This window comes from Cherax quadricarinatus, chromosome 26 (assembly GCF_038502225.1).
Source record: "Cherax quadricarinatus isolate ZL_2023a chromosome 26, ASM3850222v1, whole genome shotgun sequence".
In the NCBI taxonomy this organism is placed as follows: domain Eukaryota; kingdom Metazoa; phylum Arthropoda; class Malacostraca; order Decapoda; family Parastacidae; genus Cherax; species Cherax quadricarinatus.
This window is the reverse complement of record NC_091317.1, coordinates 2212270-2232569: the sequence shown is the minus strand read 5'-3', so window position 1 is coordinate 2232569 and position 20300 is coordinate 2212270. Positions and strand designations below refer to the sequence as shown.

General features: G+C 40.7%; 1 protein-coding gene across 3 annotated transcripts in view; it reads right to left on the bottom strand.

Annotated features, from left to right (window-relative positions):
- Nucleotides 1-1511: 1511 nt before the first annotated feature.
- Nucleotides 1512-20300, bottom strand: part of LOC128691568 (ATP-dependent RNA helicase DDX42) — a 56866-nt gene continuing 38077 nt past the window's right edge. For 2 of the 3 annotated variants that reach the window (XM_070088738.1, XM_070088736.1), the window contains exons 10-12: nt 15121-15372; nt 11614-11759; nt 1864-2088 (exon numbers count right to left, since the gene is read on the bottom strand). In XM_070088738.1, the coding sequence (XP_069944839.1) occupies nt 1984-2088; nt 11614-11759; nt 15121-15372 (503 nt within the window). In that variant the 3' untranslated portion in view covers nt 1864-1983. Of the gene's footprint in view, nt 2089-11613; nt 11760-15120; nt 15373-20300 lie in introns of all 3 variants that reach the window. The other variant, XM_070088735.1, reaches the window with a different exon arrangement.

Here is a 20300-nt window from a genome sequence, read left to right as displayed (position 1 = left end):
AGACGCGTCCAATGTGGGCCCTCAGCCAGCCTCACATGTGCCGCCCGTCCCATTGTTTACCAGCTAGCCTCCGCGGTAACATTCAAGCATACACTCGGAATATTTCGTATTATTACAGTGTTTTCGGTGCTGTTTCTGGAAAATAAGTGACCATGGGCCCCAAGAAAGCTTCTAGTGCCAACCCTGTGGTAAAAAGGGTGAGAATTAGTATGGAAATTAAGAAAGATTTTGAAGGGTTTGGGGCTAACCCTGAGAAGCCTATGCCAGTTGTGGAATCCATTGTGCCTACTTCAAAAATTAAGGAAATGTGTGCACAGTGGGTTGAACTGCAAACCTTTATGGATGAAAATCACCCTGACACAGCTGTTGCAAGCCGTGCTGGTGACTATTTCAATGACAATGTTATGGCCCATTTTAGGAAAGTCTTGAAGGAACGGGAGGTACAGAGCTCTATGGACAGATTTGTTGTGCGACAGAGGTCCAGTGACTCTCAAGCTGGTCCTAGTGGCATTAAAAGAAGAAGGGAAGTAACCCCAGAAAAGGACTTGCTACCTCAAGTCCTAATGGAAGGGGATTCCCCTTCTAAACAGTAAGAAGATAATGCTCTCCCCTCCTCCCATCCCATCAATCATCACCAGATCTTCAATAAAAGTAAGTGTCATGTAATTGTGCATGCCTTTTTCAGTTTGTGTGTACTAAAATTAACATTTTTTTGTGGTAAAAAAATTTTTTTTTCATACTTTTGGGTGTCTTGCACGGATTAATTTTATTTCCATTATTTCTTATGGGGAAAATTAATTCGCATAGCGAACATTTCGCATAACGACCAGCCCTCTTGCACGGATTAAGTTCGCTATGCGGGGGTCCACTGTAGTTTACAATGAAGTTCAGCGGAGTTCTGGACTGAACGACAGCTGCGAGGAGACTGACACACATGCTCTGGCAGGTCTTGTTTGTTTGGTAGAGGGCCGAGCAAACGGTCGACTACCGAGCGATTTTTTTTACCGAACAAAGCGTTTGAGTACCAAATTGTTCGAGTACAGGCCTGTTTGATTACCAAGGTTCCACTGTATATATAAATACTGTACATATATCTCCACAGAGAAGTGAAACAGAATTCTTCCTCTGTAAGCCATGCGTGTCGTAAGAGGCAAGTAAAATGCTGGGAGCAAGGGGCTAGTAACCCCTTCTCTTGTAGTATATATTACTAAATTTTGGGCCACCCTGCCTTGGTGGAATATGGCAGTTTGTTGCAAGAAGAATATATATGTACATACATGTGTGTGTGTTTATTTATATTATACAGTCTTGAGAGGAGGAGACCAAGTCGCCTGTCTACCATTCTATATCTAGTGAGGAAGTGAGAGGGAGGCCTGTAGCCAAGGCTCACATGTGAAGAGTCTCATGACATCATGGCTAGCAAGGGACCCTTACTATAATGTGGCAGGGAAATAACTGTATCACTGTACTACACAAGTAACACTGTTGACATACTTCTATTTCTGTGTGTGTGTGTTTATTTTTGTGTGTTTGTTTTCATGTAATTTTTTTTTTAAGTTGCTGTCAATTATCAGTATTCATCTGGTTCTTGAGATGGAATTAACAAAAATTTTCTCACTGATCAATATACTTTTAGCATTACAATGAATGTCTCGGTAATCATGACAGCACAGACTGACTTTTCAAGACCCATTTCCATCCATGTGACTAAAGAAGTGAGGCCCTAAGCATCCCAACTTTCGCATACTTGTAATACCTGGAAGTAGCGCAAAGTGCATACATTTCAATTTAACCAGGTTTCAGTTTTTTAAAGAATATACCATTTCTGGGTTATCTGCAGGAATTTGCAAATTGAAATGTCAGTTTGTGATGTTAATGCAAATTTATTAGATTTTTATGATGGATTTCACCTATGATGCTTATATCTAAAAATGACAACTACAAATTAAAATGTTAATTATTAAAAGAATTGCAGCATGACATTTAATCATCCCATCTGGACTTTCTCTTACGTTCTCGTTGTGGTGTATTTTGAACAGTCTTAACATCACCTAATGTCCAAGATGTATCTGCACTGGCAGCAGTAAACTGAAAAAGTAAATAAAATGCTATTAATGGATAAATTCACAAAAGAATATCCCAATTTTTACTCCTTAACCCCTTGAAGGTCTGTGCCATTGTTCTACAGGTTTAAAGCGAGACATAATGAGCACTCTGAGCACATACCCACATTCTCACACACACACTTGTATATATTAGTATTATTCTTATATTTTATACCCATGGGGAAGTGGAATAAGAATCTTTCCTCCGTAAGCCATGCATGTTGTAAAAGTCAACTAAAATGCCGGGAACAATGGGCTAGTAACCCCTTTTCCAGTATAGCCTACTAAAAAGAAAAAGAAGAAAACCGTCAAAATGGGATGTTTGAATGTGCGTGGATGTTGTGCGAATGATAAGAAAGAGATGATTGTGGATGTTATGAATGAGAAGAAGCTGGATATCCTGGCTTTCAGTGAAACAAAGCAGAAGGGGGTGGGAGAGTTTCAGTGGGGAGGAATAAATGGGATTAGGTCAGGGGTTTCAAACAGAGTTAGAGCTAAAGAAGGAGTAGCAATAATGTTGAAGGATAAGTTATGGCAGGAAAAGAGGGAATATAAATGTATTAATTCAAGGATTATGTGGAGTAAAATAAAGGCTGGATGTGAGAAGTGGGTAATAGTAAGCATTTATGCATCTGGAGAAGAGAGAAGAGTAGAGGAGAGAGAGAGATTTTAGGAAATGTTTAGTGAGTGTACTTGTGGTTGGAGATTTCAATGCTAAAGTGGGTAAAAAATGTTGTGGAGGGAGTAGTAGGTAAATGAAAATGGGGAGCTTTTAATTGAGCTATGTATAGAAAGAGGTTTGGTAATAAGTAATACATATTTTATGAAAAAGAGGATAAATAAGTATACAAGGTATGATATAGCACGTAATGAAAGTAGTTTGTTAGATTATGTATTGGTGGATAAAAGGTTGATGCGTAGGCTTTAGGATGTACATGTTTATCGGATGATTGTTTAGTTGTAGCTAAAGTTAGAATAAGAGGTAGATGGGACAAAAGGAAAATGGTAACAGCAAGTAAGAGAGAGGTGAAAGTGTATAAACTAAGGGAGGAGGAAGTGAGGATGAGATATAAGCAACTATTGGCAGAAAGGTGGGCTAGTGCAGGTATGAGTAGTGGAGAAGGATGGGGGGTTGACGAGGGTTGGAATAGTTTAAAAATGCAGTATTAGAATGTGGGGCAGAAGTTTGTGGCTATAGGAGGGTGGATGCAGGAGGAAAGAGGAGTGATCCGTGGAATGATGAAGTAAAGGGTGTGATAAAAGAGAAAAAGGTAGCTTATGAGAGGTTTTTACAAAGCAGAAGTGTTATAAGAAGAGCAAAGTATATGGAGAGTAAAAGAAAGGTGAAGAGAGTGGTGAGAGAGTGTAAAAGGAGAGCAGATGATAGAGTGGGAGAAGCAGTGTCAAGAAATGTTGATGAAAATAAGAAAAAAATTTGGAGTGAGATAAACAAGTTAAGAAAGCCTAGGGAATGAATAGATTTGTCAGTTAAAAACAAAGTAAGGAAATTAGTAGATGGGGAGCTGAAGGTATTGGGTAGATGGTGGGAATATTTTGAGGAACTTTTAAATGTCGATGAAGAAAGGGAGGTGGTAATTTCATGCACTGGCCATGGAGGTAGAACATCTTTTAGGAGTGAAGAAGAGCAGGATGCGAGTGTGGGGGAGGTGTGTGAGGCATTACGTAGAATGAAAGGGGGTAAAGCACCTGGAACTGACAGGATTATGACAGAAATTTTAAAATCAGGAGGGGGATATAGTGTTGGAGTGGTTGGTATTTTTGTTTAATAAATGTATATAACCTCCATGGGGAAGTGGAACAGAATTCTTCCTCCGTAAGCCATGCATGTCGTAAGAGGCGACTAAAATGCAGGGAGCAAAGGGCTAGTAACCCCTTCTCCTGTATATATTACTAAATTTAAAAGGAGAAATTTTTGTTTTTTCTTTTGGGCCACCCCGCCTCGGTGGGATACGGCCGATGTGCTGAAAGAAGAAGGAATGTATATAAGAGGGGAAGGTACCTAGGGAGTGGCAGAGAGCATGTATAGTTCCTTTATATAAAGGGAAAGGGGACAAAAGAGATTGTAAAAATTATAGGGGAATAAGTTTACTGAGTATACCAGGAAAAGTGTACGGTAGGGTTATTATTGAAAGAATTAGAGATAAGACAGAGTAGGACTGCGGATGAGCAAGGAGGATTTAGAGTGGGTAGGGGATGTGTTGATCAAGTGTTTACATTGAAGCATATATGTGAACAGCATCTAGATAAAGGTACGGAAGTTTCCATTGCATTTGTGGATTTAGAAAAGCTACATGATAGAGTGGATAGGGGAGCAATGTGGCAGACGTTGCAGGTACATGTATATGGAATAGGCAGTAAGTTACTAAATGCTGTAAAGAGTTTTTATGAGGATAGTGAGGCTCAGGTTAGGGTGTGTATTAGAGAGGGAGATTACGTCCCGGAAAAAGTAGGTCTCAGACAGGTATGTGTAATGTCACCATGGTTGTTTAATATATTTATAGATGGGGTTGTAAAAGAAGTAAATGCTAGGGTGTTGGGGAGAGGGGTGGGATTAAATTATGCAGAATCAAATACAAAATGGGAGTTGACACAGTTACTTTTTGCTGATGATACTGTGCTTATGGGAGATTCTAAAGAAAAGTTGCAACGGTTAGTGGACGAGTTTGGGAGGGTGTGTAAAGGTAGAAAGTTGAAAGCGAGCACAGATAAGAGAAAGGTGATGAGGATATCAAATGATTTAGATAAAGAAAAATTGGATATCACATTGGAGAGAGGGAGAATGGAAGAAGTGAAAGTTTTCAGATATTTGGGAGTTGATGTGTCAGCAGATGAGGTTATGAAGGATGATGTTAACCACAGAAGTGATGAAGGAAAAAAGGTGAGTGGTGCGTTGAAGTATATGTGGAGACAAAAAACGTTATCAATGGAGGCAAAGAAGAAAATGTATGAAAGTATAGTGGTACCAACAATCTCATATGGGTGTAAAGCTTGGGTTGTAAATGCTGCAGTGAAGAGGTGGTTGGAGGCAGTGGAGATGTCCTGTCTAAGGGCAATGTGTGGTGTAAATATTATGCAGAGAATTCGTAGTGTGGAAATTAGAAGGTGTGGAGTTAATAAAAGTATTAGTCAGGGGGGCTGAAGAGCAATTGTTCAGGTGGTTTGGTCATATAGAGAGAATGGATCAAAGTACAATGGCATGGAGAGTGTATAAATCTGTAGGAGAAGGAAGGCGGGGTACCTGGAGTTTACCTGGAGAGAGTTCCGGGGGTCAACGCCCCCGCGGCCCGGTCTGAGACCAGGCCTCCTGGTCATCTTCAAAAAGGTTGGAAGGAGAGGGCAAAGGAGGTTCTGTGGGCGAGGGGTTTGGACTTCCAGCAAGTGTGCGTGAGCGTGTTAGATATGAGTGAATCGAGACGAATGGGTTTAGGGACCCGACGAACTGTTGGAGTGCGAGCAGGGTAATATTTAGTGAAGGGATTCAGGGAAACTGGTTATTTTTTATAGCTAGGCTTGAGTACCGGAAATGGGAAGTACAATGCCTGCACTTTAAAGGAGGGGTTTGGGATATTGGCAGTTTGGAGGGATATGTTATATACCTTTATATATGCTTCTAAACTGTTGTATCTGAGTGCTTCTGCAAAGACAGTGATTACATATGAGTGAGGTGAAAGTCTTGAAAGATGATGAAAGTATTTTCTTTTTGGGGATTTTCTTTCTTTTTGGGTCACTCTGCCTCGGTGGGAGACAGCCAACTTGTTGTGAAAATATATATATATTTTTTTTTTTTTTTTTTTTTTTTTTTTTCAACAAGTCGGCCGTCTCCCACCGAGGCAGGGTGACCCAAAAAAGAAAGAAAATCCCCAAAAAGAAAATACTTTCATCATCATTCAACACTTTCACCACACTCGCACATTATCACTGTTTTTGCAGAGGTGCTCAGAATACAACAGTCTAGAAGCATAAACATATAAAGATACACAACATATCCCTCCAAACTGCCAATATCCCAAAACCCTCCTTTAAAGTGCAGGCATTGTACTTCCCATTTCCAGGACTCAAGTCCGACTATATGAAAATAACCGGTTTCCCTGAATCCCTTCACTAAATATTACCCTGCTCACACTCCAACAGATCGTCAGGTCCCAAGTACCATTCGTCTCCATTCACTCCTATCTAACACGCTCACGCACGCTTGCTGGAAGTCCAAGCCCCTTACCCACAAAACCTCCTTTACCCCCTCTCTCCAACCCTTTCGAGGACGACCCCTACCCCGCCTTCCTTCCCCTATAGATTTATATGCTTTCCATGTCATTCTACTGTGATCCATTCTCTCTAAATGACCAAACCACCTCAACAACCCCTCTTCTGCCCTCTGACTAATACTTTTATTAACTCCACACCTTCTCCTAATTTCCACACTCCGAATTTTCTGCATAATATTTACACCACACATTGCCCTTAAACAGGACATCTCCGCTGCCTCCAACCGTCTCCTCGCTGCTGCATTTACCACCCAAGCTTCACACCCATATAAGAGTGTTGGTACTACTATACTTTCATACATTCCCTTCTTTGCCTCCATAGATAACGTTTTTTGACTCCACATATACCTCAACGCACCACTCACCTTTTTTCCCTCATCAATTCTATGATTAACCTCATCCTTCATAAATCCATCCGCCGACACGTCAACTCCCAAGTATCTGAAAACATTCACTTCTTCCATACTCCTCCTCCCCAATTTGATATCCAATTTTTCTTTATCTAAATCATTTGACACCCTCATCACCTTACTCTTTTCTATGTTCACTTTCAACTTTCTACCTTTACACACATTCCCAAACTCATCCACTAACCTTTGCAATTTTTCTTTAGAATCTCCCATAAGCACAGTATCATCAGCAAAAAGTAACTGTGTCAATTCCCATTTTGAATTTGATTCCCCATAATTTAATCCCACCCCTCTCCCAAACACCCTAGCATTTACTTCCTTTACAACCCCATCTATAAATATATTAAACAACCATGGTGACATTACACATCCCTGTCTAAGACCTACTTTTACCGGGAAGTAGTCTCCCTCTCTTCTACACACCCTAACCTGAGCCTCACTATCCTCATAAAAACTCTTTACAGCATTTAATAACTTACCACCTATTCCATATACTTGCAACATCTGCCACATTGCTCCTCTATCCACTCTATCATATGCCTTTTCTAAATCCATAAATGCAATAAAAACTTCCCTATCTTTATCTAAATACTGTTCACATATATGCTTCAATGTAAACACCTGATCTACACATCCCCTACCCACTCTAAAACCTCCTTGCTCATCCGCAATCCTACATTCTGTCTTACCTCTAATTCTTTCAATTATAACCCTACCGTACACTTTTCCTGGTATACTCAGTAAGCTTATTCCTCTATAATTTTTACAGTCTCTTTTGTCCCCTTTCCCTTTATATAAAGGGACTATACATGCTCTCTGCCAATCCCTAGGTACCTTCCCCTCTTTCATACATTTATTAAACAAAAGTACCAACCACTCCAACACTATATCCCCCCCTGCTTTTAACATTTCTGTCATGATCCCATCAGTTCCAGCTGCTTTACCCCCTTTCATTTTACGTAATGCCTCACGTACCTCCCCCACACTTACATTCTGCTCTTCTTCACTCCTAAAAGATGGTATACCTCCCTGACCAGTGCATGAAATTACTGCCTCTGTTTCTTCCTTAACATTTAAAAGTTCCTCAAAATATTCTCGCCATCTTCCCAATACCTCCATCTCCCCATCTACTAACTCCCCTACTCTGTTTTTAACTGACAAATCCATATTTTCCCTAGGCTTTCTTAACTTGTTTAACTCACTCCAAAATTTTTTCTTATTTTCATTAAAATTTCTTGACAGTGCCTCTCCCACTCTATCATCTGCTCTCCTTTTGCACTCTCTCACCACTCTCTTTACCTTTCTTTTACTCTCCATATACTCTGCTCTTCTTATAACACTTCTGCTTTGTAAAAACCTCTCATAAGCTACCTTTTTCTCTTTTATCACACCCTTTACTTCATCATTCCACCAATCACTCCTCTTTCCTCCTGCCCCCACCCTCCTATAACCACAAACTTCTGCCCCACATTCTAATACTGCATTTTTAAAACTATTCCAACCCTCTTCAACCCCCCCACTACTCATCTTTGCACTAGCCCACCTTTCTGCCAATAGTCGCTTATATCTCACCCGAACTTCCTCCTCCCTTAGTTTATACACTTTCACCTCCCTCTTACTTGTTGTTGCCACCTTCCTCTTTTCCCATCTACCTCTTACTCTAACTGTAGCTACAACTAAATAATGATCCGATATATCAGTTGCCCCTCTATAAACATGTACATCCTGGAGCCTACTCATCAACCTTTTATCCACCAATACATAATCTAATAAACTACTTTCATTACGTGCTACATCATACCTTGTATATTTATTTATCCTCTTTTTCATAAAATATGTATTACTTATTACCAAATTTCTTTCTACACATAGCTCAATTAAAGGCTCCCCATTTACATTTACCCCTGGCACCCCAAATTTACCTACTACTCCCTCCATAACATTTTTACCCACTTTAGCATTAAAATCCCCAACCACCATTACTCTCACACTTGATTCAAAACTCCCCACGCATTCACTCAACATTTCCCAAAATCTCTCTCTCTCCTCTACACTTCTCTCTTCTCCAGGTGCATACACGCTTATTATAACCCACTTTTCACATCCAATCTTTATTTTACTCCACATAATCCTTGAATTAATACATTTATAGTCCCTCTTTTCCTGCCATAGCTTATCCTTCAACATCATTGCTACTCCTTCTTTAGCTCTAACTCTATTTGAAACCCCTGACCTAATCCCATTTATTCCTCTCCACTGAAACTCTCCCACCCCCTTCAGCTTTGTTTCACTTAAAGCCAGGACATCCAGCTTCTTCTCATTCATAACATCCACAATCATCTCTTTCTTATCATCTGCACAACATCCACGCACATTCAGACTTCCCACTTTGACAATTTTCTTCTTCTTATTCTTTTTAGTAATCTTTACAGGAAAAGGGGTTACTAGCCCATTGTTCCCGGCATTTTAGTTGACTTTTACAACACGCATGGCTTACGGAGGAAAGATTCTTATTCCACTTCCCCATGGATATAAAAGGAAAATTAATAAGACCAAGAACTATTAAGATAAAATCAAAGAAAACTCAGATGAGTGTGTATAAATAAATGTGTACATGTATGTGTAGTGTGACCTAAGTGTAAGTAGAAGTAGCAAGACATGCCTGTAATCTTGCATATTTATGAGACAGACAAAAGACATCAGCAATCCTACCATCATGTAAAACAATCACAGGCTTCGTTTTACACTCACTTGGCAGGACGGTAGTACCTCCCTGGGTGGTTGCTGTCTACCAACCTACTACCATATATATATATATATACATATATGTACATATATATACATATATATACATATATATACATATATATATATATATATATATATTTATATATATATGTATATATCAATGTACCAGACAATACTTGTGAGTCATACTATTACAAAATATGGCCTTAGCACTTTATTGCTGTATGTACAATTTAACACTGCATTACAGAGTAGTGTAGGAGCTTATATCCTAAATTATATCAAACTTATTTACTTTGATACTGTCTACCTAGACAACTTTGTTATTAAAGATCTCAAATTTTATTTAATTAGTTTATGTTCTCCCAATTGCAATCACAAAGTAATATTGAAATTTATCTAAACCAGACCAGGATATATTTCGACAAACTGTTACAAAACCAGAAACAGGATAGATTCTAGAGGGGGATCAATAAGTTGACCTTCAAGTATTCTCTGGAGATGTCTATACTTTATGGATATCAGATTTTGTAACATAAGCTCAGCTCACTCAGATAAGCTGTGAATGGTAAATTTGGGTCTAGATATGAGAGAATGGGTCAACGCAGTAAGTGTGCACCATATAAAATAAATTCTTCAGCACGCGGGGAATAATGAGAAAAAACGTAACCGTGTTTTTGGCTTAAAACAGCTAGTTTGCGGTGTATTTTTGTAGGGTTTTCATGGTTGTATTCTCACTGTCTTGGTCTCATTTGACAGAATGGAATATATATTATAGAAATAAAGATGATTTTCATTAGTTTTAGGACTGAAAATAGCGTGAAATTGAGCTCAAAGAAGCGGAAATATTCAATTTTTCCCGATGTTCAAGAGTAAACAAATCACATCACACATCCAATACACATCAACTGGTGGGTCTGATAGGCATTCATGAATACCCTGATGTTATTTATACAATTATTACAATATCTGCGTAAGAGTACATCTTCTGTTTTTCTATGTGAATAAAAATTTTGTGTGAATAAAAAATTCATGTGTAAAGCCTGGGAACATAACAGAGGAAATGTTATTTTAGTGCCAGGAATGCCTGCATTGTTTATTCTGGACCTATTTTGATATTTGAATATTTTAAAATTTGTGTGAAATTGGCCAAATTACCAATTTCTGACCACTTTATTGGGTAGTTGAAATAGTTGATTGGGCAGTTTCTTGTGCTCAGTCAATAAAAATGGAATCCATACTAGCAAAATAGCTAATAATTTGGTCAACTGGAACAATGTAATTTGCCTACAGTAGGACTCAAAGTGGGCAAAATCGCCGATGTGTAAATATCACTGACACAGCAAAATTCGCGATGTATAATTTCATCAGTTTTCCATCAAATTTCATACTTTTTGCTTTATTACCTTCAGAAAAAGTTCTCTACCACCGCATAAGAATTTTTTTTTTTTTTTAAATTCTTGGACCATGTGGACAATTTTCAGATTGGGGGGTCTAGACCCTCAAGGGGTTAAAGAGGTTAATACTGTACAGACCTCCACTGATCTTTGCCCATGTACCATTCTGAGACCTTGAAAAAGCCCTGAACATTCAGCAAGATGCATAAAATGAATTAAAAATCAGCCAAGTAGATTACTGTAGAGCTAGCCTGAGTGATAGTGGAAGGATTTGTTTAAGTACACTTATTATTATTATTATTATAATCAAGGGGAAAGCACTAAACCCATAGGGTTATAGAGCACCTGTGGGGGGGGGGGTGGAAGGCATTCAGGCTCAATCCAGGGAACTAGAGCACAGATCCAGCTCTCTAGATCAAGAGCCCCTCACCAGCATCAAGGAACCTTCTTTGAGGGGCATTTTTTAAGTACAGAGCAGAGTGCAGAGTTGTCTGGTGATAGTCTGCATATGGTTCCACATTATCAAACATGCTGCATGATTAAATATACTCTATATAAAGCTATTTTGTAGAATCCAATATTTTAAAAATATAATAAATCACACAATAATAATGCAGAGATTTAACAAAACATGAGCACAATTCAAATATTATTAAACTAGAGAACTAACCTGGTTCTTGTACTGTGAGTGAAATGCAGCTTTCATAGCAGCAAGACGATTAGTAGCAGGGCCTGTCATGCTAGGGTCACCCCCTCCATATGCTTGACTAGCTGGGCCTACTGCCACACCTCCTCCACTGCCTCCACCAACACTTACTAATGTAAAAGAATAAAAGTCACACTGCCATGAATAACAAACAAACTGAAGATAAAACTAGATATACCCCAACAATATTTACAATCATTCCTAAATTGTGGGCTAGGAATTTATTTATTTAAATAAATCATGAGCTACTTTAAGAATAAGAAAGAAAACTAACAAAAATAAAATTAAAAAAATTAAAATGTGGACAAAAAAAGGGAGTTTATTTACTGGCATCATGCAGTTCATTAAAATACAATAAATAAAAATTGCCAAGTGTAGAGGGCTGGTTACCACTTCTGCATTTAACCCTTAAATGGTCCAAACGTATATCTACATTTTTTTTCGTTATATTTGAAAATATGCAAAAAAAAGTAGATCTACTTTTTAGCACTACGAATTTGAACGTCGATCTGTTTGGACCGTTTAAGGGTTAAAAACAAAAATACAAAGAAAGAAAGCTGAGGAAATTGAAATGCATGTATAGTTCCTTTATATAAAGGGAAGGGGGACATAAGAGACTGTAAAAATTATAGGGGAACAAGTTTACTGAGAGGTACTACCGTGCTGCCAAGTGAGTGTAAAACGAAAGCCTGTAATTGTTTTACATGATGGTAGGATTGCTGGTGTCCTTTTTTCTGTCTCATAAACATGCAAGATTTCAGGTACGTCATGCTACTTCTACTTACACTTAGGTCACACTACACATACATGTACAAGCATATATATACACACACCCCTCTGGGTTTTCTTCTATTTTCTTTCTTGTTCTTGTTTATTTCCTCTTACCTCCATGGGGAAGTGGAACAGAATTCTTCCTCCGTAAGCCATGCCGGGAGCAAGGGGCTAGTAACCTCTTCTCCTGTATATATTACTAAATGTAAAAGGAGAAGCTTTCATTTTTCCTTTTGGGCCACCCCGCCTCGGTGGGATACGGCTGGTGTGTTGAAAGAAAGAAAGAAAGAAAGAAAGAAAGAAAGATGGATGGATGTGAAGCTTGGGTGGTAAATGCAGCAGCGAGGAGATGGTTGGAGGCAGTGGAGATGTCCTGTCTAAGGGCAATGTGTGGTGTAAATATTATGCAGAAAATTCGGAGTGTGGAAATTAGGAGAAGGTGTGGAGTTAATAAAAGCATTAGTCAGAGGGCAGAAGAGGGGTTGTTGAGGTGGTTTGGTCATTTAGAGAGAATGGATCAAAGTAGAATGACATGGAAAGCATATAAATCTATAGGGGAAGGAAAGAGGGGTAGGGGTCGTCCTCGAAAGGGTTGGAAAGAGGGGGTAAAGGAGGTTTTGTGGGCGAGGGGCTTGGACTTCCAGCAAGCGTGCATGAGCGTGTTAGATAGGAGTGAATGGAGACGAATGATATTTGGGACCTGACGATCTGTTGGAGTGTGAGCAGGGTAATATTTAGTGAAGGGATTCAGGGAAACCGGTTATTTTCATATAGTCGGACTCGAGTCCTGGAAATGGGAAGTACAATGCTTGCACTTTAAAGGAGGGGTTTGGGATATTGGCAGTTTGGAGGGATATGTTGTGTATCTTTATACGTATATGCTTCTAAACTGTTGTATTCTGAGCACCTCTGCAAAAGCAGCGATAATGTGTGAGTGTGGTGAAAGTGTTGAATGATGATGAAAGTATTTTCTTTTTGGGGATTTTCTTTCTTTTTTGGGTCACCCTGCCTTGGTGGGAGACGGCCGACTTGTTGAAAAAAAGAAAAAAAAAATATATATATAATTGGGGCCATGACGTTGTTTAAATTATATCAGGTCACTTTGTATATTGTATCTTTATATATGCTTCTAAACTGTTGTATCTGGGTGCCTCTGCAAAAACAGTAATTATGTATGAGTGAGGCGAAAGTGTTGAATGATGATGAAAGTATTTTTGTTTTGGGGATTTTCTTTCTTTTTGGCTCACCCTGCCTAGGTGGTAGATGGCCGAATTGTTGAAAAAAAAAGTGTAAGTAATAGGGATTTAAAGAAAAGAATGGCTGCAGGTGTAAAGAATGAAAGGAAATGGAATGATTAGCCATTAAGCAAAACAAAGTTAAAATGGTCAGAAGAGTTTGAATGTGAAAATGTATAAAATCATCAAATCAGGTGTCTCCAGCAAAGAGCTAAATAGATTTCAAAGCTATGCTGAATAAACTGTGGAAACAGGATATGACTGGTGTTAGACAGAAGTGGAGTCCAATGGTTTTTGGGACTTGATGAACTGTTGGAGTGTAAGCAAGGTAACATTTTGTGAAGGGATTCTGGGAAACTGGTTAGCCAGACTTGAGCTAGATTTTGCCACACCCACGTTGGTGGGAAAGTCATCTGTAAAAACTTGAATTATGGTCACAGTGGGGCCTATGCTGACTTCCCTATGGTATATAGAAATATACCTAGTTGGATGAATCTTACTGTAGCCAACTGGCCGAGTTGCTTACACACTGGCCTGAAGTTTTAAGACTCACTTTCCATGGGCTCAAATCCCACCTGTCTGTGGTTTGCTTGCAATCGTGTTATTATGATTTCACAAGTCAAATTAAGTAAATGGATATCTTTCCTATGTTGGGATATTTCTCCTTTCAACACACCGGCCGTATCCCACCGAGGCGGGGTGGCCCAAAAGGAAAAACAAAAGTTTCTCCTTTCAAATTTAGTAATATATACAGGAGAAGGGGTTACTAGCCCCTTGCTCCCAGCATTTTAGTCGCCTCTTACAACACGCATGGCTTACGGAGGAAGAATTCTGTTCCACTTCTGTTGGGATATTATATAAATATATATAGACCATGTTTTCCTTACTTGATAAAGCTCCCAGCAAGTAAAACATGGCCTAAATAAAATATGTAAATGATGCAAATGTGTCCATTTGTCTAAATTAACCATGGAAAGAAAACCATGTTTTAATCTGAGAAATGTGGGGACAAGAATAATAGTAGTGGGCCATACTGCACCAGTGTGGCAGAAGAAAGATTTTGGGTGAGGGGTGGTGAGTAGGGTGAAGTGAATGCTTAGGGAATTTTCAGATAATGGAAAGAATGACAGTCTTGACAGCCCTGAGTGCAAGAGGAGAATCTGTCATAGTAGGCAAAGAGGAGAATCTAAAATCAAGGAATACTGCAGAAATCAAACCTACAGTACCATGCAATGTAGTGACATATACAGCATAAAGCAAGTCTTTCTAAACTGCTAAGGTATGCACAATCTTTCCTATACAAGTTTATGTCAATTATCATGCAACCTTCCTTATCAATATGAAATATAAAGCCTTGAAGAAACTTTCACACACTTTTTATATCCAGAACTTTAAAAACCATTCTCTAGCAGCTCCTGACATTATTAAACAGAAATTATGAACAAAAAATGGTCAGCACTCTAACCTGCCGATTCACTGATCGGAGTTGACCCCAGTCCTGGGCGCTCTCTGAAGCCCAAGCCTCTTCCTCCAAGAGCCTTAGCTTTGCCTTGTTTGAATCGAGATTTACGGAACCAAGAACTCTGCATAGCTAGCTCTAATAGCTCTGATGGTACCTCTTGGGCAGCACCCTCAAGGTTTCGTACCAAATGCCCTGCAAATTCTTTATCTTTTTCTGTAACAAGTGTGTACGCTGTTCCTTTTTCCCCAGCACGACCTAGAAGAGAAAAATGTGATACAAAGTTTTAAAAAAAATTCACAAAATTTTTTTTTAAAACACCCACAATCCAAATACAGAAAAACACTATTTTTTTAAATTAGGCACATATATACAGTGGTTAAGTGATGGACACAAAGACATTTGTACTGTTTATTATAAAAAAATACACTAGGTGGCAAAACTAATTATCAGAGATGGAAAACTAAGAAATTCTGAAGACAATTAGAATAGTTATTCATGTTTATTATTAATGTATGAAGGAAGCAATTACATTCATTCATTCTCATTCTCTCTCTCTCTCTCACTTTTTTTTTTTTTTTTTTTTTTTTTTTTTTTTTACACAGGGTTTGACAAGGTTAAGGATCCCTAGCTTTATTGACAGCTATTTACAGGTTAAGGATTCCTAACTTTATTGGCAAGCTAAGAGCTGTTACCTACATCAGCTCATTTGAAAGCATTTTTGTTATGAGACATACAAGTAGGGAACAGGATGAAGTTGGAGCCATCTGTGGGCCAGCATTTTCATTTGATCAACTGACGTTATCTCGTTGACATCATTATGCTGTACGAATGTGTTCCATACTCGAGTCATCCTGGGTATGTATGATCTCAGATGGAGTGATGTTCTGGAGAAGGGTACAGCCAGAGTGAAGTTGCTGCTTTCTGCCCGTCTTGTGGCATAAAAGCTTGTTTCACGCTGTCCTCGAAGTGGATCCAAGTGTGGTATTTTGACAATATTGGCCTTGTACATAACAGTAAGGCCACCCACATCCCTCCTATGTTGAAGGCTCTGCTGAAATGACAGATCTATCCAGGATGGGTCCAGGCGAGAGATGAGACGTCTTGCTCTGTTCTCTACTCTGTCAAGCAGTCGCAGATGAGAGGGGGGGCAGGCAAACCAAGAAAGTGGAGCATACTCAAGGTGTGAGCGTACTTGTGCCTCGTACAGGATCTTGCAACCCCTACTGTCAAGCAGATGCGAGATACGGCGAAGTGCTGTAAGCTTCCTGGCTGCCTTGTTTGCAAGATTTACAACATGGTTCTTCATGGTTAGTTTGGAGTCAAATTTCACCCCAAGGATATCAACTTCTTCTCCAGGTGCCAACATCGTCCCATTCATCCTTACTACTGCGCCAGCATTACCATCATGGTGCCTAGAGACGAACATCATTTGCGTTTTTTCAGGTGCAAATGTTACTTGCCATCTATTTCCCCAAGCTGATATAGCTCTCAGCTGGTGATTGATGTAGCTTAGAGCAGCTGGCATTTCTTCTCTTGGATAAGTGAATGTCAGTGTACAGTCGTCTGCATATGCATGTGATTCTGGGATGAGATGAAGAAGGTCGTTGAAGTAGACATTCCATAACAGTGGACCCAGCACACTTCCTTGTGGAACGCTTGCCCCAATAGGATGCCTTGCTGATTCCGTTCCATTGAGGACTACACTTAGAGATCTACCATGAAGGTAATCACTGAGGAGACATAGCGTAGAGCCTGCAATTCCCAGTGCTTGAAGTTTTGCTAAGAGGCCCTGGTGCCACACCCGGTCGAAAGCGCCAGCAATGTCCAGTGCTACCACACAGCTGACTTTGGATTCATCCAGTCACTGGTGCCACTTAGTGGAGAGGTTTAACAACAGATCAGCAGCAGAGTAACCTTTCCTGAAGCCATATTGACGATCACAAAGTAGTGAGTGGTAGTCAAAAAAATCTGTCATTTGTCTTGAGATTATTGTCTCAAGGATCTTACCAGTGATTGACAGGAGTGACACTGGTCTGTAGTTGCTGATTTCTGCTCTGCTCTTCTTTTTGTGAACAGGGACTACATTTGCCTCTTTCCATGGAGAGGGCCATTTACACTGTACTAGGCAGTGCTGAAAGATGCGAGTTAGAGGTGCTGCTAGCTGGTCTGCACATCTTCTCAACAATCTTGGGCTCAACTTGTCTGGGCCCACAGCCTTTTCTTGGTCAAGTGATTTAAGAAGGAAATGCACCTCCTCCTGCCTTATTGTCACCACTGACAGTTTTGACACAGTTCTTGCAGCTAGCCAAGGAGGGTCCCTTGCTGGATCAGGAACTTGCATTTTGGTAGCAAAGTGTTCAGCAAAGAGGTCCGCCTTCTCTTGACTACTAGTAGAGGTGGTCCCATCCTGTCGATTTAGAGGTGGAATAAGTTCATCAGGCAGATAACCTTGTCTGTCCTTGACCAGGGACCACCAGGTTTTGGAGCCTACCCTACCTGATGCTAACTTTCTTTTAGTGTCCACCTCCCATTTAGTAATGGCCCACTTTTGAACATCACCCATATGCCTACAGGCTTGCATGTGCAAGTTCCTGTTATAGGTGGTAGGATGTCTCTTATACCTTCGCCATGCTTTGTACTTAGCAGTAGCAGCCTCTCTACAACGAAAGCCAAACCAAGGCTGATCTGTAGGCTTTGTCACATATTGCCGGTGAGGAATGTGTTCTTGTTGCAGATTAAGGATGTGTCCAGTGAAGGCTTTCACTTGGTTGTCAACATCCCCCTGGAGAAGAGCATTCCAGTCGGTGGTGGCGAGCTCAGAGCAAAGGGCTGGCCAATTACCTCTTTCCCATAGCCAGGTTGTGCGTGTGGACTCCTCACCTCGTTCTGTTGGGATCTTAAGTGTGGTAAAAACAGCCTTGTGGTCAGACGATCCAACGTAGCCGAGGGGTTGACAAGTGACTATGCCTTCTGCCAGATCACTCACTACTGGGTCAAGGGAGGAGCCAGAGATATGAGTAGGGAAATCAACAAAGTTTCTCATGTCAAACACTGAAAGAAGGTCATCAAAGTCCCTCTGTATAAGGTGCTGGTTGAGGTCACCAACAATTATAATATGTTGACAGTTGTGTTGTAGCAGAAGGGAGTCAATATTTTCCATTAGGAAGTTGATAGGGTCTGCATGTTGCCACTGAGGTCTGTACATTGCACATGCTAGTACAGAGGTACTAGTGTTTATACAGAGCTTGAAGAACATCATTTCAAGATGTGTAGGGGTGGCAACATCTATGTGCTGGGCATGAACACTTTTAGAGAAGCACACAGCAACACCACCTCCTTGCCCTTGCCTGTCTCTTCTCATCCATGAGGTGTAGCCAGCAATTCTTGCAAAATTTTCTGGAGTCCTGTCATCCAAAAATGTTTCAACAACAGCTATCATGTCGGGACGTCGAGTGTTCACAAAGCTATGTGTGAGCTCTCCAACATTAGTAATGAAACCTCTAATGTTGGCCGACAGGATGCTGATAGACTGGCTCCTCATGATGAAGTGGTCAGCTTGAGGTGGTGGGTGTGTAGGGAATGTAAGGTGCCTGCCCTTGAGAGAGGTAGGGTACTGAGGCAGCTGCAGGGATGTAGGTCTGTGGTCTTGTATAAGGCCCAATCCCACCTGATGGGCTGGGATAGGAGTAGCTAAGTGGGTGACGTGTGAGAGTGTTTACCAATTCAGAGATCCTGCTGGTTTGTTCTGAGAACAGGTCTCTAAACAGGTGGCCCTGTCTGTCAAGTTCCTTTTTCTTCCGACACTGGTCCTCCTTATGTCCTTTCTTGTAGCAGTAGTTACACCTGGTATCTCGCAGGCAGTTGTTGGCAGAGTGCCCCTTCCGGTGACAGCGAGAGCACAGCCTAGGTGCCTGGGAGGGTGGACTAGGATTTGTTGTACCTCCTGTGTTTCGCAGATTTGTCCTCGGATTCTGCCGCTGGAACTGTGTTAGTGGAGGGTGAGACGGCTGTAGATGTCTTCCTCCACCACGTCCTCCTCCACGTCCTCTACCCCGCCCTCTACCAGTTCTGACAGATGTGTCCCTGCTGTTCGTACTTCGGCGTAGCAGGTGATCAGGTGCAGTGATAGTTCCCTGATCACTAACTGCACCGTTCTCTGGTGGAGAAACTCCTGGCTCAGAGCTTGCTGTCGAAGCACTACTACCAGATTCTAGAATAGTATCGGCAGGTGTGCTGACAGGTGTAGGATCAGGGATGGTATGTGCACTGTCAAGTAGACTGGCAGTGGCTGAAGCAGAGATGTCAGGTGTAGGAGAATTAACAGATCCAAGGCTTCCCACGTTGCTGGGAAGAGGATTTGTTCCCTCTGTGGTGGTCAGAGGAATTGTGTTAGAATTCCCAAAGGTAGTGTTTTGAACTCTGTCAGTCTGTGGGACCTTAGCGATGACAGAATTCCACCAGATGTTTACCCCTGAGTTAAGCTCAGTGTGGGACTTCCAGTCTTTGTCAATAGTGTCACCATCAGCTGAGCAACTTGCGTCACTTGATGTAGGCTTGCACTGGCCTTCTACAATAGCTTGTAGGTTATCTAATGATTTGAGGAGCTCATGAAGTGCTTCCCTGTGATGGATTATCTTAGCTGCAACTTTACAACACAGCCCAAGAGGGCAGTCTTGATCTTTGGACAGGAGTCCCTGAGGTAGGACTTCTGAACCTTCCTCCTGTAGCTCCAGGCTTGTATCCACATATACCACAGGATTATGGATATCCTTAAATTTTCTGAAATTTTCAACCTGGCTGCAACAAAATTCTTCTTCTGGAGTGCAATCTGTGTGGCAGTAGTTGGAACAAGTAGGCTCTTTACATCCAAGAAGATCTTTGTCCCTTGTGGTATACCCACAAACACTGCAGTATCTACTGGGACAATAGCCAGATAGCGTAGATAATCTTGCTATTTTGCGGTGTGAAGTCATCCCAGAGGAGGCTTGTATAATTTGAAGTTCACAGGAGAGAGAGAGGGTGGGTGGTGATACGTGGGTGGGGTGGAGTGTGGGTGGGTGGGGGTGTTTATAGCCGGTGGGTAGTGAGGGCGGGCGGCAGTGGGCCACTAGCTGGAAGTGTTGCCTTCTCACTATCACTTAATAAACACTGTTTATGCTGTCCACTTTTCCACTAAAGGAAGA